Source organism: Engystomops pustulosus, chromosome 5 (assembly GCF_040894005.1).
Source record: "Engystomops pustulosus chromosome 5, aEngPut4.maternal, whole genome shotgun sequence".
Classification (NCBI taxonomy): domain Eukaryota; kingdom Metazoa; phylum Chordata; class Amphibia; order Anura; family Leptodactylidae; genus Engystomops; species Engystomops pustulosus.
This window is the reverse complement of record NC_092415.1, coordinates 4,904,956-4,927,073: the sequence shown is the minus strand read 5'-3', so window position 1 is coordinate 4,927,073 and position 22,118 is coordinate 4,904,956. Positions and strand designations below refer to the sequence as shown.

Genomic DNA, 22,118 nt, shown 5'->3' with positions numbered 1-22,118 from the left:
ATACTGCCCCCTATGTACAAGAATATAACTACTATAATACTGCCCCCTATGTACAAGAATATAACTACTATAATACTGCCCCCTATGTACAAGAATATAACTATTATAATACTGCCCCCTATGTACAGGAATATAACTATTATAATACTGCCCCCTATGTACAAGAATATAACTACTATAATACTGCCCCCTATGTACAAGAATATAACTACTATAATACTGCCCCCTATGTACAAGAATATAACTACTATAATACTGCCCCCTATGTACAGGAATATAACTACTATAATACTGCTCCCTATGTACAAGAATATAACTCCTATAATACTGCCCCCTATGTACAGGAATATAACTACTATAATACTGCCCCCTATGTACAAGAATATAACTACTATAATACTGCCCCCTATGTACAAGAATATAACTACTATAATACTGCCCCCTATGTACAGGAATATAACTACTATAATACTGCCCCCTATGTACAGGAATATAACTACTATAATACTGCCCCCTATGTACAAGAATATAACTACTATAATACTGCCCCCTATGTACAAGAATATAACTACTATAATACTGCCCCCTATGTACAAGAATATAACTACTATAATACTGCCCCCTATGTACAGGAATATAACTACTATAATACTGCCCCCTATGTACAAGGATATAACTACTATAATACTGCCCCCTATGTACAAGAATATAACTACTATAATACTGCCCCCTATGTACAGGAATATAACTACTATAATACTGCCCTCTATGTACAGGAATATAACTGCTATAATACTGCCCCCTATGTACAGGAATATAACTACTATAATACTGCCCCCTATGTACAAGAATATAACTACTATAATACTGCCCCCTATGTACAAGAATATAACTACTATAATACTGCCCCCTATGTACAAGAATATACCTACTATAATACTGCCCCTATGTACAAGAATATAACTACTATAATACTGCCCCCTATGTACAAGAATATAACTACTATAATACTGCCCCCTATGTACAAGAATATAACTACTATAATACTGCCCCCTATGTACAAGAATATAACTATTATAATACTGCCCCCTATGTACAGGAATATAACTATTATAATACTGCCCCCTATGTACAAGAATATAACTACTATAATACTGCCCCCTATGTACAAGAATATACCTACTATAATACTGCCCCCTATGTACAAGAATATAACTACTATAATACTGCCCCCTATGTACAGGAATATAACTACTATAATACTGCTCCCTATGTACAGGAATATAACTCCTATAATACTGCCCCCTATGTACAGGAATATAACTACTATAATACTGCCCCCTATGTACAAGAATATAACTACTATAATACTGCCCCCTATGTACAGGAATATAACTACTATAATACTGCCCCCTATGTACAAGAATATAACTACTATAATACTGCCTCCTATGTACAAGAATATAACTACCATAATACTGCCCCTATGTACAGGAATATATCTACTATAATACTGCCCCCTATGTACAGGAATATAACTACTATAATACTGCCCCCTATGTACAAGAATATAACTACTATAATACTGCCCCCTATGTACAAGAATATAACTACTATAATACTGCCCCCTATGTACAGGAATATAACTACTATAATACTGCCCCCTATGTACAGGAATATAACTACTATAATACTGCCCCCTATGTACAAGAATATAACTACTATAATACTGCCCCCTATGTACAAGAATATAACTACTATAATACTGCCCCCTATGTACAAGAATATAACTACTATAATACTGCCCCCTATGTACAGGAATATAACTACTATAATACTGCCCCCTATGTACAAGAATATAACTACTATAATACTGCCCCCTATGTACAAGAATATAACTACTATAATACTGCCCCCTATGTACAAGAATATAACTACTATAATACTGCCCCCTATGTACAAGAATATAACTACTATAATACTGCCCCCTATGTACAAGAATATAACTACTATAATACTGCCCCCTATGTACAAGAATATAACTACTATAATACTGCCCCCTATGTACAGGAATATAACTACTATAATACTGCCCCCTATGTACAAGAATATAACTACTATAATACTGCCCCCTATGTACAGGAATATAACTACTATAATACTGCCCCCTATGTACAAGAATATAACTACTATAATACTGCCCCTATGTACAAGAATATAACTACTATAATACTGCCCCTTTTGTACAGCAATATAACTACTATAATACTGCCCCCTATGTACAGGAATATAACTACTATAATACTGCCCCCTATGTACAGGAATATAATTTCTATAATACTGCCCCCTATGTACAGGGATATAACTACTATAATACTGCCCCCTATGTACAGGAATATAACTACTATAATACGGCCTCCTATGTACAAGAATATAACTACTATAATACTGCCCCCTATGTACAAGAATATAACTACTATAATACTGCCCCCTATGTACAGGAATATAACTACTATAATACTGCCCCCTATGTACATGGATATAACTACTATAATACTGCCCCCTATGTACAATAATATAACTACTATAATACTGCCTCCTATGTACAAGAATATAACTACCATAATACTGCCCCTATGTACAGGAATATATCTACTATAATACTGCCCCCTATGTACAGGAATATAACTACTATAATACTGCCCCCTATGTACAATAATATAACTACTATAATACTGCCCCCTATCTACAATAATATAACTACTATAATACTGCCCCCTATGTACAGGAATATAACTACTATAATACTGCCCCCTATGTACATGGATATAACTACTATAATACTGCCCCCTATGTACAATAATATAACTACTATAATACTGCCCCCTATCTACAATAATATAACTACTATAATACTGCCCCCTATGTACAGGAATATAACTACTATAATACTGTCCCCTATGTACAGGAATATAACTACTATAATACTGCCCCCTATGTACAAGAATATAGCTACTATAATACTGCCCCCTATGTACAAGAATATAACTACTATAATACTGCCCCCTATGTACAGGAATATAACTACTATAATACTGCCCTCTATGTACAGGAATATAACTACTATAATACTGCCCCCTATGTACAGTTATATAACTACTATAATACTGCCCTCTATGTACAGGAATATAACTACTATAATACTGCCCCCTATGTACAAGAATATAACTACTATAATACTGCCCCCTATGTACAGGAATATAACTACTATAATACTGCCCCCTATGTACAGGAATATAACTACTATAATACTGCCCCCTATGTACAAGAATATAACTACTATAATACTGCCCCCTATGTACAGAATATAACTACTATAATACTGCCCCCTATGTACAATAATATAACTACTATAATACTGCCCCCTATGTACAAGAATATAACTACTATAATACTGCCCCCTATGTACAGGAATATAACTACTATAATACTGTCCCCTATGTACAGGAATATAACTACTATAATACTGCCCCCTATGTACAAGAATATAGCTACTATAATACTGCCCCCTATGTACAAGAATATAACTACTATAATACTGCCCCCTATGTACAGGAATATAACTACTATAATACTGCCCTCTATGTACAGGAATATAACTACTATAATACTGTCCCCTATGTACAAGAATATAACTACTATAATACTGCCCCCTATGTACAGGAATATAACTACTATAATACTGCCTCCTATGTACAAGAATATAACTACTATAATACTGCCCCCTATGTACAAGAATATAACTACTATAATACTGCCCCCTATGTACAGGAATATAACTACTATAATACTGCCCCCTATGTACAGGAATATAACTACTATAATACTGCCCTCTATGTACAGGAATATAACTACTATAATACTGCCCCCTATGTACAAGAATATAACTACTATAATACTGCCCCCTATGTACAGGAATATAACTACTATAATACTGCCTCCTATGTACAAGAATATAACTACTATAATACTGCCCCCTATGTACAAGAATATAACTACTATAATACTGCCCCCTATGTACAGGAATATAACTACTATAATACTGCCCCCTATGTACAAGAATATAACTACTATAATACTGCCCCCTATGTACAAGAATATAACTACTATAATACTGCCCCCTATGTACAAGAATATAACTACTATAATACTGCCCCCTATGTACAAGAATATACCTACTATAATACTGCCCCTATGTACAAGAATATAACTACTATAATACTGCCCCCTATGTACAAGAATATAACTACTATAATACTGCCCCCTATGTACAAGAATATAACTACTATAATACTGCCCCCTATGTACAAGAATATAACTATTATAATACTGCCCCCTATGTACAGGAATATAACTATTATAATACTGCCCCCTATGTACAAGAATATAACTACTATAATACTGCCCCCTATGTACAAGAATATACCTACTATAATACTGCCCCCTATGTACAAGAATATAACTACTATAATACTGCCCCCTATGTACAGGAATATAACTACTATAATACTGCTCCCTATGTACAAGAATATAACTCCTATAATACTGCCCCCTATGTACAGGAATATAACTACTATAATACTGCCCCCTATGTACAAGAATATAACTACTATAATACTGCCCCCTATGTACAAGAATATAACTACTATAATACTGCCCCCTATGTACAGGAATATAACTACTATAATACTGCCCCCTATGTACAGGAATATAACTACTATAATACTGCCCCCTATGTACAAGAATATAACTACTATAATACTGCCCCCTATGTACAGGAATATAACTACTATAATACTGCCCTCTATGTACAGGAATATAACTGCTATAATACTGCCCCCTATGTACAGGAATATAACTACTATAATACTGCCCCCTATGTACAAGAATATAACTACTATAATACTGCCCCCTATGTACAAGAATATAACTACTATAATACTGCCCCCTATGTACAAGAATATAACTACTATAATACTGCCCCCTATGTACAAGAATATACCTACTATAATACTGCCCCTATGTACAAGAATATAACTACTATAATACTGCCCCCTATGTACAAGAATATAACTACTATAATACTGCCCCCTATGTACAAGAATATAACTACTATAATACTGCCCCCTATGTACAAGAATATAACTATTATAATACTGCCCCCTATGTACAGGAATATAACTATTATAATACTGCCCCCTATGTACAAGAATATAACTACTATAATACTGCCCCCTATGTACAAGAATATACCTACTATAATACTGCCCCCTATGTACAAGAATATAACTACTATAATACTGCCCCCTATGTACAGGAATATAACTACTATAATACTGCTCCCTATGTACAGGAATATAACTCCTATAATACTGCCCCCTATGTACAGGAATATAACTACTATAATACTGCCCCCTATGTACAAGAATATAACTACTATAATACTGCCCCCTATGTACAGGAATATAACTACTATAATACTGCCCCCTATGTACAAGAATATAACTACTATAATACTGCCTCCTATGTACAAGAATATAACTACCATAATACTGCCTCTATGTACAGGAATATATCTACTATAATACTGCCCCCTATGTACAGGAATATAACTACTATAATACTGCCCCCTATGTACAAGAATATAACTACTATAATACTGCCCCCTATGTACAAGAATATAACTACTATAATACTGCCCCCTATGTACAGGAATATAACTACTATAATACTGCCCCCTATGTACAGGAATATAACTACTATAATACTGCCCCCTATGTACAAGAATATAACTACTATAATACTGCCCCCTATGTACAAGAATATAACTACTATAATACTGCCCCCTATGTACAAGAATATAACTACTATAATACTGCCCCCTATGTACAGGAATATAACTACTATAATACTGCCCCCTATGTACAAGAATATAACTACTATAATACTGCCCCCTATGTACAAGAATATAACTACTATAATACTGCCCCCTATGTACAAGAATATAACTACTATAATACTGCCCCCTATGTACAAGAATATAACTACTATAATACTGCCCCCTATGTACAAGAATATAACTACTATAATACTGCCCCCTATGTACAAGAATATAACTACTATAATACTGCCCCCTATGTACAGGAATATAACTACTATAATACTGCCCCCTATGTACAGGAATATAACTACTATAATACTGCCCCCTATGTACAAGAATATAACTACTATAATACTGCCCCCTATGTACAGGAATATAACTACTATAATACTGCCCCCTATGTACAAGAATATAACTACTATAATACTGCCCCTATGTACAAGAATATAACTACTATAATACTGCCCCTTTTGTACAGCAATATAACTACTATAATACTGCCCCCTATGTACAGGAATATAACTACTATAATACTGCCCCCTATGTACAGGAATATAATTTCTATAATACTGCCCCCTATGTACAGGGATATAACTACTATAATACTGCCCCCTATGTACAGGAATATAACTACTATAATACGGCCTCCTATGTACAAGAATATAACTACTATAATACTGCCCCCTATGTACAAGAATATAACTACTATAATACTGCCCCCTATGTACAGGAATATAACTACTATAATACTGCCCCCTATGTACATGGATATAACTACTATAATACTGCCCCCTATGTACAATAATATAACTACTATAATACTGCCCCCTATCTACAATAATATAACTACTATAATACTGCCCCCTATGTACAGGAATATAACTACTATAATACTGCCCCCTATGTACATGGATATAACTACTATAATACTGCCCCCTATGTACAATAATATAACTACTATAATACTGCCCCCTATGTACAAGAATATAACTACTATAATACTGCCCCCTATGTACAGGAATATAACTACTATAATACTGCCCCCTATGTACAAGAATATAACTACTATAATACTGCCCCCTATGTACAGGAATATAACTACTATAATACTGCCTCCTATGTACAAGAATATAACTACTATAATACTGCCCCCTATGTACAAGAATATAACTACTATAATACTGCCCCCTATGTACAGGAATATAACTACTATAATACTGCCCCCGTAGTGTAGATGACGGGGTACATTACAATACATGGTCTGTGTCTCCCTAGAATAACGCGGAGGTGGCAGTGCGGGAGATGCTGAGGCAGTTTGCGGTGCGGTGGGAGGAGCAGTCGGGTGCACTGGAGGTGGAGTCTGTGGATTATATGGATGATGGTTCTCCTATTAAGCTGAAGGTGACGATACAGAAGGACGAGGTAACACCTTGTACACGTTTCTCTTGTATGACTTTTGTTTGGACGTCTTTCCTTCTATAATTTGTCTTTGTTCCCTTTGTGTCAGGGAAGTGCAGTGTTTGATTTCTCCGGTTCGGGATATGAAGTGTTTGGGAACTGTAACGCCCCCCGCGCCATCACCCTCTCCGCCCTCATCTACTGCCTGCGCTGCATGGTGGGACAAGATATTCCTCTGAACCAGGTCAGGAGCTGAAATTCAGGAATAACAACTAATAAGTAAAGTAATAGCGCCTCCCCTGCCCCAGGCTACAACCGGTACTGCAATTCATCTCCTCCATCCCCAACTCATTACATCCTTTCTCCCCCGAGTCTTTTTTTTCCCCTATTACTCACCCTTCTTGAGTAATCAATCACTCTCTGATCTCTTGTGTCACATGGGCGGAGCCACTGTCCCAAGGTGATCCCACCCATCTGACTCCACAGTCTGGTTTTCCTTAACTCCATACTACCACACCTGTTTTCTACATTAATTCTCTGGCCTTGTTTGTGTTTTTCACCGATTGCCTTCTACAAGCTATTTTTTTTTTTTTTTTTTTGTGGTTGCTTTAGCTGTAGGGGGTCTTGTTTTTTGTAGGACACACTGTTTTTAAAAGCCCAATTTGCATTTTATGAACGTGTCCACACTTTCAGTCCAGTATAATTTAAAAAAAAAGTCTTCAAATCGGATTTTTTTTTTTCTTTTTATGTAATAAAATTTTTTTTTATTGCACAACACAAATAAAAGAAACTTTTCCCCGGTGTTGATACAAATCACAAGTCGCCAAATGTGTAAATATAAGTATTTTATATAAATTTACGTTTGCACTGTGAGATCTTTTTTGGACAAAGAAAACTTTATTGCATTGTCTCTTTCCATAACTCGAAAAATTAGTTATCATTGTGTCTGTGTGAGGGCTTGTTTTTTGTGTAAAGACCTGTAGTTTTTATTTGTACAATCTTGGTGCTCATCAATCTTTTTGAGTTTTTTTTTTTTTTTTTTGGTGGGATGCACAATTTACAAATGTCACATTGAATTTGGGGGGATAAATACTGTCAGTCTTCTGGCCTGGGTGTGTTCAGAGGTGGAGAAACCAATCAATGGGGGTCATTTACTAAGGGCCCGATTCGAGTTTTCCCGACGTGTTACCTGAATATTTCCAATTTGCGCCGATTTTCCCTGTATTGCCCCGGGATTTAGGTGCACGCGATCGGATTTTGGCGCATCGGCGCTGGCATGCACGTGACGGAAATCGAGGGGCGTGGCCGAACGAAAACCCGACGGATTCGGAAAAACCACCGCATTTAAAAAAAAAAAAAGTGTCGCGAAACTTGCACTTACCTTCACTAGGAATAGGCTGGTGAACTTGAGTGCATTTCGGGGAACTTCAGCGCAGCAGCGCCACCTGGTGGACGGCGGAGGAACTGCCTTAATGAATCCCGGCCGGACCTGAATCCAGCGCAGAGAACGCACCACTGGATCGCGAATGGACCGGGTAAGTAAATCTGCCCCAATGTGTTTGTGATTTTGCTTTTTTTTTTTTTCTAAGGGTAGACATTATTTTTGTTATGTTTTTAGGGTTGCCTGGTGCCCATTCAGGTCATCATCCCAAAAGGATCTATTCTGGACCCTTCTCCGGATGCGGCGGTTGTGGGGGGCAACGTGCTGACGTCACAGAGGATTGTGGATGTTATTTTTAGGGCCTTTCAAGTGTGTGCGGCCTCACAGGTGAGACAGAATATAGAAGTATTTCTCTCCCCCCCCCCCCTCCTCCTCCATGGCCCCGCCCCTATGATGTCATTACGCTCGGTGACATCATTGTCCCTTCTCTCCAGGGCTGTATGAATAACGTCACCTTCGGGAACCAGAACATCGGTTATTATGAGACGGTGGCCGGCGGTGCTGGTGCCGGTCCACACTGGGACGGGCGAAGCGGCATTCATAGTCACATGACCAACACGCGGATCACAGACCCGGAGATTCTGGAGAAACGGTATGAGGAGCGAATGAAGGGGCAGGGCAAAGATCAAATCATCTGAACAAAATAAAATTATATCCAGGGCTCTAATCTGAATGTATTTAAGCACATTGGAGGCTCTTCCTCACACTGCTGAGCTCTGTGCTCCCTGTAGCAAGTGTTATGTAATGTCCTGGGAGAGATGTGTATTTGCACCTTTGTGTATGTTGTTAGTAGAAGCAGAACTGTGAATTATGGATTTATATGCTATAGTTGTATTGGGGGCTCTTCCTCACACTGCTGAGCTCTGTGCTCCCTGCAGCAAGTGTTATGTAATGTCCATTGAGAGATGTGTATTTGCACCTTTGTGTATGTTGTTAGTAGAAGCAGAACTGTGAATTATGGATTTATATGCCATAGTTGTATTGGGGGTGTTTCCTCACACTGCTGTGCTCTGTGCTCTCTGTATTGAACATTTTCAAAACCCCTTGGTTGGTTCCACAATAATCACTGTAAAGCTGTTATAGGTCTCCTGTAAATATCCGACTTGTGTCCATCTCTTTCCTCTGACGCGGCTTTCTCTCTCCAGGTATCCGGTGGTCCTGAAACGTTTCCAGTTGCGCCCGGGCTCCGGTGGTTCTGGGAAGTTCTGTGGTGGTGACGGAGTCATTCGGGAATTGCTGTTCAGAGAGAAGGTCATATTGTCAGTTCTCACTGAACGAAGGGTCTTCCAACCGTACGGTGTCCAAGGTAAGTGATGGCCGATCCCTGTGATCCCAACGGTTACATTACATTACATCTACTAGAAGATTACCAGAGCCCCTCTGTGCTGTAGCTTCACAGGCTGTTATAATGAGCAAAGTCGGTCTCCCATTCCACTACTTTTCCTTCTGCTGCTAGATTACACAGGCAGAGGGAGGAGCAAGAGAGCAAGGGGGAGGTGAGACATGTTCTGCTCATTGTAACAGCCTTTGAAGCTTTAACATGGAAGGGCTCTGGTAACGCCCCTAGTGCCCTTCAGGCACATTAATATAATTTTGAAAGTTGAATTTAAAAGGAAGAAGGATAACAAATATATGAAGATCACCACAGTCATGATCATCTGTGAGTAAGTGTCCCTGGATTATCATAATGGTTCTTTTTAGCAGGTGTAGAAAGTGTTTATTAGTGGATGAGTCCTCACACTGCTGTGCTCTGCAGCAAGTGTTGGGTGTTGTCCCTGGAGAGATATGTTGATAGTAACAGCAGGTCTGTGATATATGGATGTATATTCAAGGAGCATGTCTCCAGGGACAATACATAACACTGGCTGCAGAGAGCACAGAGCACAGCAGTGTGAGGTATGATTACACATCTCTCCAGGGACAATACATAACACTGGCTGCAGAGAGCACAGAGCACAGCAGTGTGAGGTCTGATTACACATCTCTCCAGGGCCATTACATAACACTGGCTGCAGAGAGCACAGAGCACAGCAGTGTGAGGTCTGATTACACATCTCTCCAGGGCCATTACATAACACTGGCTGCAGAGAGCACAGAGCACAGCAGTGTGAGGTCTGATTACACATCTCTCCAGGGACAATACATAACACTGGCTGCAGAGAGAACAGAGCACAGCAGTGTGAGGTCTGATTACACATCTCTCCAGGGGCAATACATAACACTGGCTGCAGAGAGCACAGAGCACAGCAGTGTGAGGTCTGATTACACATCTCTCCAGGTATAATACATAACACTGGCTGCAGAGAGCACAGAGCACAGCAGTGTGAGGTCTGATTACACATCTCTCCAGGGACAATACATAACACTGTCTGCAGAGAGCACAGAGCACAGCAGTGTGAGGTCTGATTACACATCTCTCCAGGGACAATACATAACACTGGCTGCAGAGAGCACAGAGCACAGCAGTGTGAGGTATGATTACACATCTCTCCAGGTATAATACATAACACTGGCTGCAGAGAGCACAGAGCACAGCAGTGTGAGGTCTGATTACACATCTCTCCAGGGACAATACATAACACTGGCTGCAGAGAGAACAGAGCACAGCAGTGTGAGGTCTGATTACACATCTCACCAGGGCCAATACATAACACTGGCTGCAGAGAGCACAGAGCACAGCAGTGTGAGGTCTGATTACACATCTCTCCAGGGACAATACATAACACTGGCTGCAGAGAGCACAGAGCACAGCAGTGTGAGGTCTGATTACACATCTCTCCAGGTATAATACATAACACTGGCTGCAGAGAGCACAGAGCACAGCAGTGTGAGGTCTGATTACACATCTCTCCAGGGACAATACATAACACTGGCTGCAGAGAGCACAGAGCACAGCAGTGTGAGGACACACCATCGGTGCTGAAATACTTGAATATAAATCCATATATCACAGTCCACAGTCTTATAAAAACCCCTACAGCTACCCCGGGTCACCGGTCTCTTTATTTCTAGGTGGATCTCCTGCTGCTCCTGGACTCAATCTCTTGCATCGAAGTGAAGGGAAAACCATTAATCTGGGAGGGAAAACCTCAGTGTCCTTAGATCCCGGGGTAAGACAATATTTTTCCTCCAGCCTCTCCCCTTTATCTTCTTCCCAGTTGTCTTCTCCAAGGTCTTCACTGTAAGGGGGGAGAAGTATTGTGGACCTTTGTGATAAGGGCTGAAGGACTCACAGGTGGACCATGGTGAGATTTATGGCCCATACCAAGGACCCCGGGCTGTATAGAAATTGTATGGTATTTACCTCATGTGGTGCTAGAATCAAGCTGCTTGGGAAAGGAGAGGGGTCACTTCTGTCCACTTTTAGTTCCGCAGTTTGAGGACCTTCAAAGGTCCTGGAAGGACCCTTGTATAAGTATGTGTTGAAAGCACGAGGATTTCATGACTGGAGGTCCTTATCAAACTTAACGATTGGCTCAGGAGTTCATGATCCCCCTAGAAGCCGTCGGCCCCGGGGCGGCTGCCCCAACCGCCCCCTAATATAATCAGCCCCCTAATATAATCCGCCCCCTACTATAATCCGCCCCCTAATATAATCCGCCCCCTAATATAATCCGCCCCCTGATATAATCCGCCCCCTGATATAATCCACCCCCATAATATAATCCTCCCCTAATATAATCCGCCCCCATAATATAATCCGCTCCATAATATAATCCGCCCCCTAATATAATCCGCCCCCTAATATAATCCGCCCCCATGATATAATCCGCCCCATGATATAATTCACCCCCATAATATAATCCGCTCCATAATATAATCCGCCCCCTAATATAATCCGCTCCATAATATAATCCGCCCCCCAATATAATCCGCTCCATAATATTATCCGCCCCATGATATAATCGGCCCCCTAATATAATCCACTCCATAATATAATCCTCCCCCATAATATAATCCGCTCCATAATATAATCCGCTTCATAATATAATCCACTCCGTAATATAATCCGCTCCATAATATAATCCACTCCCTTATATAATCCGCCCCCATAATATAATCCGCTCCATGATATAATCCGCTCCATGATATAATCCGCTCCATAATATAATCCGCTCCATAATATAATCCGCTCCATGATATAATCCGCCCCCATGATATAATCCGCCCCCATGATATAATCCGCTCCATTATATAATCTGCTCCATTATATAATCTGCCCCATAATTTAATCCTCTGCTGTCACCTGGGACCTGACTCTTGTCTTGAATCACTTGATCTGGCGGATTTGTTGCCCGTAACAGATCTCGATGTGGCTCTTTGCCCAAATTACCCCTGGGGTATTGGTCTAATTCAGTATTTCCCCTCTAGGACGTCTTCACCCTTCATACTCCCGGTGGGGGAGGATACGGGGATCACAGTGCGGGTGATAGGACACCGAATCCTGCGAAGAGTCACAGCCGCAGCTTTGCCGAGCGAGGAAGCGTCTACGACTACCGGATGGCTCAGGAGACCGTGTGATCGAGACCAATCTATGGCGCCTGCAGCAGAGCCCCATGTACAAGGAGACAGGGCGCCATCTGTCACCCCCCCCCGGGGGCTAGAACCTGTCACCTTGTGATTATAGATACATATAATGTCACATAACATAATATAGTAATATCAAAGGGAACCTGTCACCAGGACCTCATTGTCACTATAGACAGGTTACAGAAGCCCATGACACCTGCAGTGCACATCTGCCTTTCTGCTTTCTCTAAGCATTTATATTACAATATAATTGTGTGTTATAACTTACTCTTGCATCCTGACAGAATCCTCTGTGTAGTCACAGGGGCTGGGCTTTGGTTTGGATGCATTTCAAAAAAAACACCATGTGACTTGTCAGCTTTCAGCCCCCCCCCCTTTGTGCTCCTGTACAGATCCTCCCTCCCCCCTCTGAGAAAGAGCAGGAGGTGGAGCTGTACAGGAGCACAAAGGTGGGGGCTAAGCTCTGAGGAGTGCGTAACACAGACAAGTCACATGTGGTTTTTTGAAAAGCATCCAAGCCAAAGTCCAACCCCTGGGACTACACAGCGGATTCTGTCAGTGTGCAAGTGTAAATTATAACACACAATTATATTGTGATGCACATGCTTAGAAAAGGCAGAGAGACAGATGTGCACTGCAGGTGTGATGGCTCCTATAACTTGTGTTTAGTGAAAATGAGGTCCCTGGTGACAGGTTCCCTTCAAAGTGAGAATCGCTCATGTGGGTTTCTTAAGGGTCGTTGAGTGCTGATGTATAATGTAAATATTTGAGGTCACAAAAATTTACTAATAAAGAAACTTTTCAGATTTTCTTGATTTAAAAAATTTCTGTTAAACGTTTTCAGTAGTTACAATGTAAATTTAAGTGTCTCTATGGCAACAGACAACAAACAAAACCTGAGTCGTCAGATCCTGCTCCAGAATCAAACCACATAATCTGTTACTATGTGACACTTACACATCATCAGAAGCTTATAGACACAGCTCTTTTCTACTAAAATATCCCAAATGTTTTCTTGTTCTGTTACCAGAGGATCTGCGGGACACGTTGTACTTCCTGGTGACGCCATGTGCTGTTCTGTGTCATGTACTCAAAAGATGGAAATAAAATCCACATCCGGTAAAATTCACATAAAAATTCTCCACCGCCTCTATACTGTAATGCAGGGGTGGTGGTGGGGGCCCTGTGACATTTGGCTACAGTTTGGGCGCTGTGACTATTGGCTACAATGAGGACCCTGTGATTATTGGCTACTGTGTGGGCAATGTTCCCATTTAGGCTAAACTGTTACTATACCGGCTACTGTAAGGGCACTATGACTTAATTGGCTACTGTGGGGCTACCTATGACTATTGGTAACTTCAGGAATACTCTTGCTATTCAGGCTTTTGTGGGGGTATCGTTACTATATTGACTACTGTGGGGCGCTATGACTATATTGGCTACTATGAGGGCACTATGACTATATTGGCTACTATGAGGGCACTATGACTATATTGGCTACTATGGGGGTACTATGACTATATTGACTACTGTGGGGCGCTATGACTATATTGGCTACTATGAGGGCACTATGACTATATTAACTACTATGGGGGTACTATGACTATATTGGCTACTATGAGGGCACTATGACTATATTGGCTACTATGGGGGCACTATGACTATATTGGCTACTATGGGGGCACTATGACTACATTGGCTACTATGGGGGCACTATGACTATATTGGCTACTATGGGGGCACTATGACTATATTGGCTACTATGGGGGCACTATGACTATATTGGCTACTATGAGGGCACTATGACTATATTGGCTGCTATGAGGGCACTATGACTATATTGGCTACTATGGGGGCACTATGACTATATTGGCTACTATGGGGGCACTATGACTATATTGGCTACTATGGGGGTACTATGACTATATTGGCTACTATGTGGGTACTTTGACTGTATTGGCTGCTATGAGGGCACTATGACTATATTGGCTACTATGAGGGCACTATGGCTATATTGGCTACTATAAGGGCACTATGAGTATATAGGCTACTATGGGGGCACTATGACTATATTGGCTACTATGAGGGCACTATGACTATATTGGCTACTATGAGGGCACTATGACTATATTGGCTACTATGAGGGCACTATGACTATATTGGCTATTATGGGGGTACTATGACTATATTGGCTACTATGGGGGCACTATGACTATAGTGGCTACTATGGGGGTACTATGACTATATTGGCTACTATGGGGGTACTATGACTGTATTGGCTGCTATGAGGGCACTATGGCTATATTGGCTACTATGAGGGCACTATGACTATATTGGCTGCTATGAGGGCACTATGACTATATTGGCTACTATGAGGGCACTATGACTATATTGGCTACTATGGGGGCACTATGACTATATTAGCTACTATGGGGGCACTATGACTATATTGGCTACTATGGGGGCACTATGACTGTATTGGCTACTATGGGGGCACTATGAGTATATAGGCTACTATGGGGGCACTATGACTATATTGGCTACTATGAGGGCACTATGACTATATTGGCTGCTATGAGGGCACTATGACTATATTGGCTAATATGAGGGCACTATGACAATATTGGCTGCTATGAGGGCACTATGACTATATTGGCTACTATGGGGGTACTATGACTATATTGGCTACTATGGGGGTACTATGACTATATTGGCTACTATGGGGGTACTATGACTGTATTGGCTGCTATGAGGGCACTATGGCTATATTGGCTACTATGAGGGCACTATGAGTATTTAGGCTACTATGGGGGCACTATGACTATATTGGCTACTATGAGGGCACTCTGACTATATTGGCTACTATGAGGGCACTATGACTATATTGGCTGCTATGAGGGCACTATGACTATATTGGCTACTATGAGGGCACTATGACTATATTGGCTACTATGAGGGCACTATGACTATATTGGCTACTATGGGGGCACTATGACTATATTGGCTGCTATGAGGGCACTATGACTATATTGGCTACTATGAGGGTACTATGACTATATTGGCTACTATGCGGGCACTATGACTATATTGGCTACTATGGGGGCACTATGACTATATTGGCTACTATGCGGGCACTATGACTATATTGGCTACTATGGGGGCACTATGACTATATTGGCTACTATGCGGGCACTATGACTATATTGGCTACTATGAGGGCACTATGACTATATTGGCTGCTATGAGGGCACTATGACTATATTGGCTGCTATGAGGGCACTATGACTATATTGGCTACTATGGGGGCACTATGACTATATTGGCTACTATGGGGGCACTATGACTATATTGGCTACTATGGGGCTACCAGGTGGCGCTGCTGCACTGAAGTTCCCCGAGGCCCGCCGGAATGCACTGAAGTATACCGGCCTATTCCTGGTGAAGGTAAGTGCAAGTCCCGCACCACTTTTTTTTTTTTTTTTAATGCGGCGGTTTTTCCGAATCCGTCGGGTTTTCGTTCGGCCACGCCACCCGATTTCCGTCGCGTGCATGCCGGCGCCGATGCGCCACAATCCGATCGCGTGCGCCAAAATACCGGGGCAATTCAGGTACAATCGGCGCAAATCGGAAATATTCGGGTAACACGTCGGGAAAATGCGAATCGGGCCCTTAGTAAATGACCCCCATTGGGTATGTCACGTGCACATAGAGGACCACGACAAAACATGTTCAATGGGAAAGGAAATTTATTAAGTGTTTTAGTGATTATTTACAAAGTGATTATATACAAAGAAAAGACACAGGTGATGTTTATACAGGAGCGGCTCCTCCCACACATGACACAGGTGATGTATATACAGGAGCGGCTCCTCCCACACAAGACACAGGTGATGTATATACAGGAGCGGCTCCTCCCATACAAGACACAGGTGATGTATATACAGGAGCGGCTCCTCCCACACAAGACACAGGTGATGTATATACAGAAACGGCTCCTCCCACACAAGACACAGGTGATGTATATACAGAAACGGCTCCTCCCACACATGACACAGGTGATGTATATACAGGACCGGCTCCTCCCACACAAGACACAGGTGATGTATATACAGAAACGGCTCCTCCCACACAAGACACAGGTGATGTATATACAGGAGCGGCTCCTCCCACACAAGACACAGGTGATGTATATACATGAGCGGCTCCTCCCACAGAGGACACAGGTGATGTATATACAGGAGCGGCTCCTCCCACACAAGACACAGGTGATGTATATACAGGAGCGGCTCCTCCCACACAAGACACAGGTGATGTATATACAGGAGCGGCTCCTCCCACACAAGACACAGGTGATGTATATACAGGAGCGGCTCCTCCCACACAAGACACAGGTGATGTATATACAGGAGCGGCTCCTCCCACACAAGACACAGGTGATGTATATACAGGAGCGGCTCCTCCCATACAAGACACAGGTGATGTATATACAGGAGCGGCTCCACCCACACAAGACACAGGTGATGTATATACAGGAGCCGCTCCTCCCACACAAGACACAGGTGATGTATATACAGGAGCGGCTCCTCCCATACAAGACACAGGTGATGTATATACAGGAGCCGCTCCTCCCACACAAGACACAGGTGATGTATATACAGGAGCCGCTCCTCCCACACAAGACACAGGTGATGTATATACAGGAGCGGTTCCTCCCACACAACACACAAGTGATGTATATACAGGAGCCGCTCCTCCCACACAAGACACAGGTGATGTATATATAGGAGCAGCTCCTCCCACACAAGACACAGGTGATGTATATACAGGAGCCGCTCCTCCCACACAAGACACAGGTGATGTATATACAGGAGCCGCTCCTCCCACACAAGACACAGGTGATGTATATACAGGAGCGGCTCCTCCCACACAAGACACAGGTGATGTATATACAGGAGCGGCTCCTCCCACACAGGACACAGGTGATGTATATACAGGAGCGGCTCCTCCCACACAAGACACAGGTGATGTATATACAGGAGCGGCTCCTCCCATACAAGACACAGGTGATGTATATACAGGAGCGGCTCCTCCCACACAAGACACAGGTGATGTATATACAGGAGCGGCTCCTCCCACACAAGACACAGGTGATGTATATACAGGAGCGGCTCCTCCCACACAAGACACAGGTGATGTATATACATGAGCGGCTCCTCCCACACAAGACACAGGTGATGTATATACAGGAGCCGCTCCTCCCACACAAGACACAGGTGATGTATATACAGGAGCCGCTCCTCCCACACAAGACACAGGTGATGTATATACAGGAGCGGCTCCTCTTTAAGAGCCATAGACACATTTAGTAGCCCGGGTACATATAGCCAGGGTAGCCGGCACTGTGTGCCATGTGATCCCTGTATAGGCCCTGGTGGGACATGTACCCCGGGTGTGGGGGGTATACAGGGATGTCAAACACGGTTTTGTTGGGGGGATAATCTATAGACGGGTTTCTTATCTCCAGAGGCTGCGGTGGGAGAGGTAACTGTGGGGGGAGGCTGGAGGTGAAGGCCTCCCTCCTGTCCTGGTACTGGAGACTAGTTGTAGGGGGCGGCACATAGTTACACAGGGATATGGATGGGAAGTTGGCATACAGGAGGAGCGGATGGACACTCGGAGGGGCCACCACGTTGGGGGCGACACACTTTGAATAGGAGGTGGGAAGGTTCCATAGGATGGATGGGAAAGACACCGCTGGGTCAGACACTGAAGGGTTGGCTGGAGCGGTGGCTTCTGGTTCTGTCCTAAATGGATTGACTTCTGTTCCAGGATGGGGATTACGTGGATCTAAGGGCCGGAAGGGACATCCATGGAGAATGTACGGGGCCAGGTCATGTGGGTAGACGTCCTGCCTGGTCACCGCCGTGTTCTGCAGCTTCATGGCATCGAGAGGAATCTGACTCACATCCACTGTCCAGTAGTTTCCTTTAGCATGCGGCTTGTGCGGATCCTTCAGAACCTGAAAAAAACATAGAAGAAAAAATTAGGTCACCGTTTTATTGGAAAGTTTGTTTTACTTTAAAAGACGATTTTGTAGAATAATCAAAACCAAACAAATATTAACCAAAATATCTAAACCAAACTACCTGGCAGTGTGTGTCCTTACATACTGATCCCGGATCATAACTAATTCAGGCATAAAAGTCTAATCATTTCTCCAGAAAGTCTTTTTATACAATATGCAGATTAGCCTCCAGCACTTCGTGCAACTACTAATTATGCACACCTCTAGCGTGCATTACATTCTAGGCACGGCCTTCTGGAGAGCTGTGTGACATCACCGGGTCTCAGGAACTAGAGGTAGTAGGTGGTTCCTAATGTGGGCTGTGGGTGTGCATTATGAGGAGCCCAGCTGCTCCTAGAGCCACCTCTGAGAAGGGAAGGGGGTGGCCGGAATGTAATGAACGCTAGTGGCCTGAATAAATAGTGGATGCGCACAACGCCTGAGCCTCATCTGCTTATTGTATAAAGATGTTTTTTGGAGAAATTATTAGGGTTTTATACCTAAAAAAGTTCTGATCCGGGATCAATATCTAGACACAAACTAGCAGTTATATTTGGGTTAGATACTCCATTACAAAGTACAGGCAGTCCCCTACTTAAGGACACCCGACTTAGAAGACCCCATGTTAAGACAAACCCCTCTGCCCCCTCTGACCTCTGGTCTCTGGATGTTACTATAGTCCCAGACTGCAATGATCACCTGATAATCCTTGGTCCAATTTCAGCAAAAAATTTGGAAACTCCAAATTGCCACTGGGCCAAAAAATTTTTTTGTCTGGAGTTACAATTATAAAATATACAGTTTAGACTTACATACAAATTCAACTTAAGAACAAACCTATAGAACCTATCTTGCACATAACCTGGGGACTGCCTGTAGTAGATTTACTTTAGATTACATGTCTATATAGTATAAAACAATCAATTTAGAAGTCATAAAGAAAAATATGTGGAATTCATGTATCGGATGAAATCCGGGGATTGGTGGTGTCCCACTATTTCCTCGTGTTGCTTAATTTCTACCAAAAGGAAAATCCACAATTAAAAGTGTGGATATTAGGAAAATACTATTTTGTCACGATAGCCATCGTTAAATAATTTCAAAATATATAAAAAATGTAACAGTTTCTACTGGTGCAAAATGTCTCGCGCTTCAGATTAATTGGTAACAATGAGAACATTGCACTAGGTTGAGTTCTTACCTTCTTGAAGCATTCACCGGAAGACAAGTTGTGTCTGATCGAGTCCTTCCATCCTTTGTAATCGCCCTTAAAAAAGGTGAACAAGGAGCCGACTTCTTGTAGAATCTGATATTTTATAGGAAAACAAAAAACATTCAGTTGCAGAATATGTTACCTAAAGGGGAACTCCACTGCCCGGATACTGTACTAACAATATAGTAAGAAGCCGACAGAATGTTTAATGTGATCAAATTGGGATTCTCTAAAGTTTGCAAATATTAACTTGATCACTACATTTCTTCAAATCACCCACAAAACCAAGATGTCCCCTCTTACCTGGGAGAGCTTGAGCCTCTTGTCTGGGGAGTTCTGTATGACCAGCGCTATCATGGCCAGGTAGGTGTACGGAGGTTTAGGGTATCGCTGGTAGTTTTTCTTCTTCCCAGTCTTTTTCTTCTGGTCCCCTGTGGAGTCGGGCTCCCGCGGGATGTTGGTCTCCACCTCTGTAGTAGTTCCCCCATTGGGTTCTTCCATTATCCGTTCCACCATGGGGAGCTCCGGTGGGGACATGTAGGGAGTTTCCCAGGGATGGAAAGGGAAGGCCATGTCCTGCTCGTGTCTTCAGATTCCAATACTAAATCTGATTTGACATTGGGCCAGGATGGGGTCTTGATAAGTGCCGGTCACCCCACCTATGACTTTGTTATGTAAATGCCCCCCAGGACAAGAGGAGCCAATTGCAGGTAACACCTCAACCCCTATCCGTATAAACAATAACAAGGAGCCTTCACACAAGGTCCAGGTGATGGGTGGGAACCATCTGTAAATGTGTTTAGTCATGTATATAGCATGTATATACTGTGTGTATACCATGTATCTTCTCCTGCTGCATCCACAACCATCATACACATAGACAATGATGAGGCTAATATGGTAATACACAGTGTAAAGTTGGGGGACTCAGGGCCCAGGAGCTTACGCTTTGTGGGTGCAAGACTCAAAGACACATTTACAACAAACTATAAGTGATTTATATTAAGTTGCAATTATAATGAATTTTCCAGTAAAGTAGAAGAATGTATCTCCTGTTTATATGCTGTATGCATGTGTATACTATGTATATATTGTTAGTTCAGTTCCCTGGATAACAATGTAATAAATGATTCTATATTTCAAGCTTCTCTCGAGAAAAAAACTAACTATTCATTATGTTCCTGGAGTTTGTAGCAATAAAGTTTAATCCTTTTTTTTTGTTTGTTCGTTTTCAGAATGTCCCAAAATTTATGTAAATTTTTTGCAGAATTTTAGAACTTTCTCGTGGTGTGAATAAAACTTTTTAAGATCAGTCAGAGAAATGAATTACAGCTTGAATTTGCCCCAATAATCTTGACACCTTCCATCCAGCAAAATCTCTATAAATCTTTTCCCAGATAAGAAATTTCTTGATCCCTCCCATTGTTAGAGACAAGAAGTAAATGGCGAGTTCTATAGAAGTACTTTGTCATTAGAACTTTGATGTTTGGATTGAAGACACTTGTTACATTGTATCTGATTGTATCTG

The 22,118-nt window shown here is 41.8% G+C and overlaps 2 protein-coding genes across 6 annotated transcripts in view; one reads left to right on the top strand and one right to left on the bottom strand.

The window, feature by feature from the left end:
- Positions 1-13,503, top strand: part of OPLAH (5-oxoprolinase, ATP-hydrolysing) — a 53,005-nt gene extending 39,502 nt beyond the window's left edge. For all 5 annotated transcript variants that reach the window (XM_072151074.1, XM_072151073.1, XM_072151071.1 and 2 more), the window contains 7 exons: positions 7,217-7,363; positions 7,449-7,583; positions 8,958-9,107; positions 9,215-9,372; positions 9,926-10,086; positions 11,793-11,890; positions 13,152-13,503. In XM_072151074.1, coding sequence (XP_072007175.1) covers positions 7,217-7,363; positions 7,449-7,583; positions 8,958-9,107; positions 9,215-9,372; positions 9,926-10,086; positions 11,793-11,890; positions 13,152-13,301 — 999 coding nt within the window. In that variant the 3' untranslated portion in view covers positions 13,302-13,503. The remainder of the gene's footprint in view (positions 1-7,216; positions 7,364-7,448; positions 7,584-8,957; positions 9,108-9,214; positions 9,373-9,925; positions 10,087-11,792; positions 11,891-13,151) is intronic.
- A 5,157-nt stretch (positions 13,504-18,660) lies between these two features.
- Positions 18,661-21,361, bottom strand: LOC140133928 (forkhead activin signal transducer 3-like). Its single transcript, XM_072154618.1, has 3 exons — positions 20,894-21,361; positions 20,579-20,683; positions 18,661-19,332 (listed from the first exon to the last, which is right to left on the bottom strand). The coding sequence occupies exons 1-3, from the start codon at positions 21,161-21,163 to the stop codon at positions 18,676-18,678; spliced, it is 1,032 nt and encodes a 343-aa protein (XP_072010719.1). The 5' UTR covers positions 21,164-21,361; the 3' UTR covers positions 18,661-18,675.
- Positions 21,362-22,118: the final 757 nt, after the last annotated feature.